Source organism: Syngnathus floridae, chromosome 1 (assembly GCF_059516105.1).
Source record: "Syngnathus floridae isolate MCC-2025c chromosome 1, RoL_Sflo_1.0, whole genome shotgun sequence".
Taxonomy (NCBI): domain Eukaryota; kingdom Metazoa; phylum Chordata; class Actinopteri; order Syngnathiformes; family Syngnathidae; genus Syngnathus; species Syngnathus floridae.
In genome coordinates, this window is record NC_142413.1 from 10,994,180 (window position 1) to 10,997,843 (window position 3,664).

Sequence of the window (3,664 nt, forward strand, 5' to 3'; positions counted from 1 at the left end):
CGCTTTTCAGCTGGGAACTGAACCACTGGGTTCTCTACAGAGGGATTATGGAGATGGATGAAGTTGTGCTTTTTTACTTGTTCCAAAAGCTCTTCAAAAGCTTTAGGTGGGAATACATGAAACAAATGAGTTTCTCCTGACCTTATAACAAGCAGCAAGTTCAACCTATTTAGCATTTCTGTCACATCTGTTAAAAATGTGAGGCGTCACTTCCAATCTGGGTTGATCAACCCTGTGACTGTTTTGTCTTTTGAATGAAGAAATAGTGTGTTGTGTCCCATTTCTTGACGAATTCTCAATCAGTGAATGGTTTACCGCTGCTCGCTGTCAGATGAGCTACGTGAAAGCTGGCCCAAACAGATGACTGGTTCAGCTGAGTTTGGCGAACAAATGCATTTTGCTAAACTAACAGTCCACTTCTCAGCTTGAAGAGTTTTTCTCGCATTTGGCTTTGAAAGATATCTCCATAAGATATCCATATATTACAATAATAAATTATATGAAATGTGTTGGTTATTAAATACAATTGAATAGTGCAAAATGTAAATAATTGGGCTGGATTAAGAATCAAAACCAGATCTGCCACACTGAATGCAATTAATCCACCCGGCGCAGTACGTATACAGTATATATACAGTATATACGTATATATATATATATATATATATATATGTATATAGATGTATAGATAGATAGATAGACAGTGAGCTTGAGAGAGAGAGAGAGAGAGAGAGAGAGAGAGAGAGTTGGAGGGTGTTGCTTAATGGTTGTGAAAGAACATCTGACACAATGACAGGGTGTGGGGAGTATGTGCAGCAAAGGTGTGTGTGTTGGGGGGGACAGGGTGTACTGATGATTCACAAATACATACTAAGCATGGAAAGCATCTTTTGTGTCAGCTGTACCGTATTGGCTCAGATATAAGACGACCCTTTAGCACATAATGCAAACGTTTGAAAAGTTTAGCAACATGTATTCACTTTTGCAAGAGAAATAAGATGTTTCTTTTTACATTTGGTTGAAAGTTTTGTTCTTTGCGTGAATTGTTTCGCAAAAATTGTTAGGTTACAAAAAACTCATTAGAAAAAACCAAATCAAAATACAGTGTTTAGTTTAGTGGGACTGCACAGAACAAATTGTTAAGAAACTATTAGGAATGACTTTTGGCATTTTTAAAACGTTTTTTATGTGTTCTATACAAAATTTAGAACAAACCTGTGAGAGAAATAGTGAATTTACAGAACTGTATACAAAAGTGTGTAGTTTTTCTCAATGTCAATGTTCCTGGAATAGCATTCTTACAATATATATTAAAATTCTTACAACATACTGTATATATTGAAAACTGCAAAGGTATTCTCCAGTTGCGAGTTACCTGTTTAACTGTTTAAAGGACCTTGCCGTACACCACAGGTACGGGTTGAGGTAAGCCAGCCAAAACTAGTTATAGTGATAGTAAAGGTCAGCTCTAAATAGGGGAACAAGACGAAATAAGAGGAATAAACCAACTCAGGGCAGTGTCTCTGATCTCCACCCAGTGATTAAGCCGGTCATTGACGGTCAACTGTGTCGAAAGCAGCACTGAGACATAGCAGAAAAAGCATTGAGCCCTCCCCTTCAATTGCTTTTAAAAGCAGGTCACTTGTTTCTCTGGCAGTGTTGAACATCAACAAACGCACCACAGTTTACTTCTGCGCTGATCCTCGTCTCTCAAAATGCACAAAGTCATCTGCGAGCCAATGGGAGCTTTTTCAGCTGTTAAAGATGCAGACGAAGAAGTTCAGAAAATCTGTGACAACGTGAGTATTAAAATTTGACACTTGCGTATAATGTTGTTTGCTTGGAAGGCTAAAATTGCAAATTCCAAAAATTCTTTCCAGGTGAAGCCTCAAGCTGAGCAAAAAACTGGGAAAACTTACAATGTTTTCATCTGCAAAAGTTACAGATCACAGGTTGTGTCCGGGACCAACTACCTCATCAAGGTGAGCACAGCCCAAGTAATCCTATCATGGTTTGTTTTGTATTATTATGAATATTATAATTATTATAACTATAATACACATAAAAGTTGCTTTATATTCTTTTGATATAAATCTAAAATATATTACTTTAAATAACTACATAATAGAATACAAGTACACAATACACAGTATACTATATTTCAATGAATTCAAATGTAATATCAAGAGTACTGTATCTTTTTATTTTATAAATTGAACTTAAAAATACAGACAAAACAAATAATATCCTACATGTTGCTCTTCTTAAAGAATTTGATCTTTTTTTAACTTACTGAAAATGTTATTGATATACAAACAGATTTCCAAATACAACAAATAAAAATGCACTGAATTTACTCATTTTTATGGTTGCGCAAAACAAAATAATTTGGACCCAGATACATCTTTAAGTAGCTGTAGCTTTTAACTCAACAGTAATTTTTTCAGTGTATATATTTTCTGCTTCACTTTTTGATGATTTTCCGATTAATTGAACATTTTATCAGATGTGTAAAATTAAAATACACTATAGTAATATATTTCGGATCTTATATTTTGAAGAATTTGTTCTGATTAAAATGTACATTTGATATATTTTGCGTTATAGTGTTTCTGGATATTGATGTCATGGCAGTTCATGATCTTTTTGACGATGTTTGTGTCCATTTGTCTGTTGAGGAAAGCTGCTCCTGACTGAGTGTGTAGTTGATTACAATGTGGAATAATCACACTATTAGTAGTAGGTGAGAGGCTTTCCTAAATGTTGGTGTTATCACACTCCTGTTGCAGGTGCACGTGGGAGGAGATGACCACGTTCACATTCGTGTCTACCAAGCTCTGCCATACACCGGGAAGGGGCCAGAGCTGGTCAGCATCAAGGAGTCCAAGACATCTGCTGACACATTGGATGAGTGACAGACACTGAAAGAAGCCGCCCGCCCTCTGTCTGCATGCAGAAAATAATGAATTGTAAAGCACAAAGACAAAAGAAAAACATGCTATGTACTGAAGATCATGACCATTCTAATGGCAATAAATATAATTAAAAAAACAACAACATTTCCCCATTAACTTATATCAGGGGTGTCCAAACTTTTTGCAAGGAGGGCCAGATTTGATAAAGTGAAGGGGCCTGGGGGCCAATAGTTTACAATACAGCGAAAGCTATCTTTCATTTGGATTTATATTCTCCGGGGATGCGACAGCTCCGACTCTGCTGTGCTAGTTGTGTGGTGAGAAGCAATCCAATAGTGCCATGGTGCCAAGCAAGCTTAAACGCCATCTCCAAACGAAACACCCTTCCGTTCAAACCAAGCCGATGGACTATTTTGTACGCTTACGTACAAACAATGAAAAACAGGCAATTTTTTTTAGAAAAACCACAAAGCTAAATAGCTAAATCAAAAAAGTCCCACACTGTGGCAGAAGCATTAACACTGCCAGCTTGTAAAGCCATTGTAAATGAGATGCATGGCCCTGACGCGGCCAACGAGATAGCTAAAGTGCCTCTCTCAGTAGCACAATTGCCAGACATATTGATGACCTGTCTGCGGACATTGAAACTGTTGTTTTTGAAAAGATGCGCATCAGTAGAAAATTTGCCTTGCAACTTGATGACTCGACGGATATCAGTAGACATTGTCAGCTCTTGGCCAACGTGCGTT

The 3,664-nt window shown here is 37.1% G+C and overlaps 1 protein-coding gene across 1 annotated transcript; it reads left to right on the forward strand.

Moving 5' to 3' along the window:
- The first annotated feature begins 1,637 nt into the window (after nt 1-1,637).
- LOC148404052 (cystatin-B-like) lies at nt 1,638-3,075 on the forward strand. Its single transcript, XM_088374906.1, has 3 exons — nt 1,638-1,799; nt 1,881-1,982; nt 2,790-3,075. The coding sequence occupies exons 1-3, from the start codon at nt 1,716-1,718 to the stop codon at nt 2,913-2,915; spliced, it is 312 nt and encodes a 103-aa protein (XP_088231032.1). The 5' UTR covers nt 1,638-1,715; the 3' UTR covers nt 2,916-3,075.
- Nucleotides 3,076-3,664: the final 589 nt, after the last annotated feature.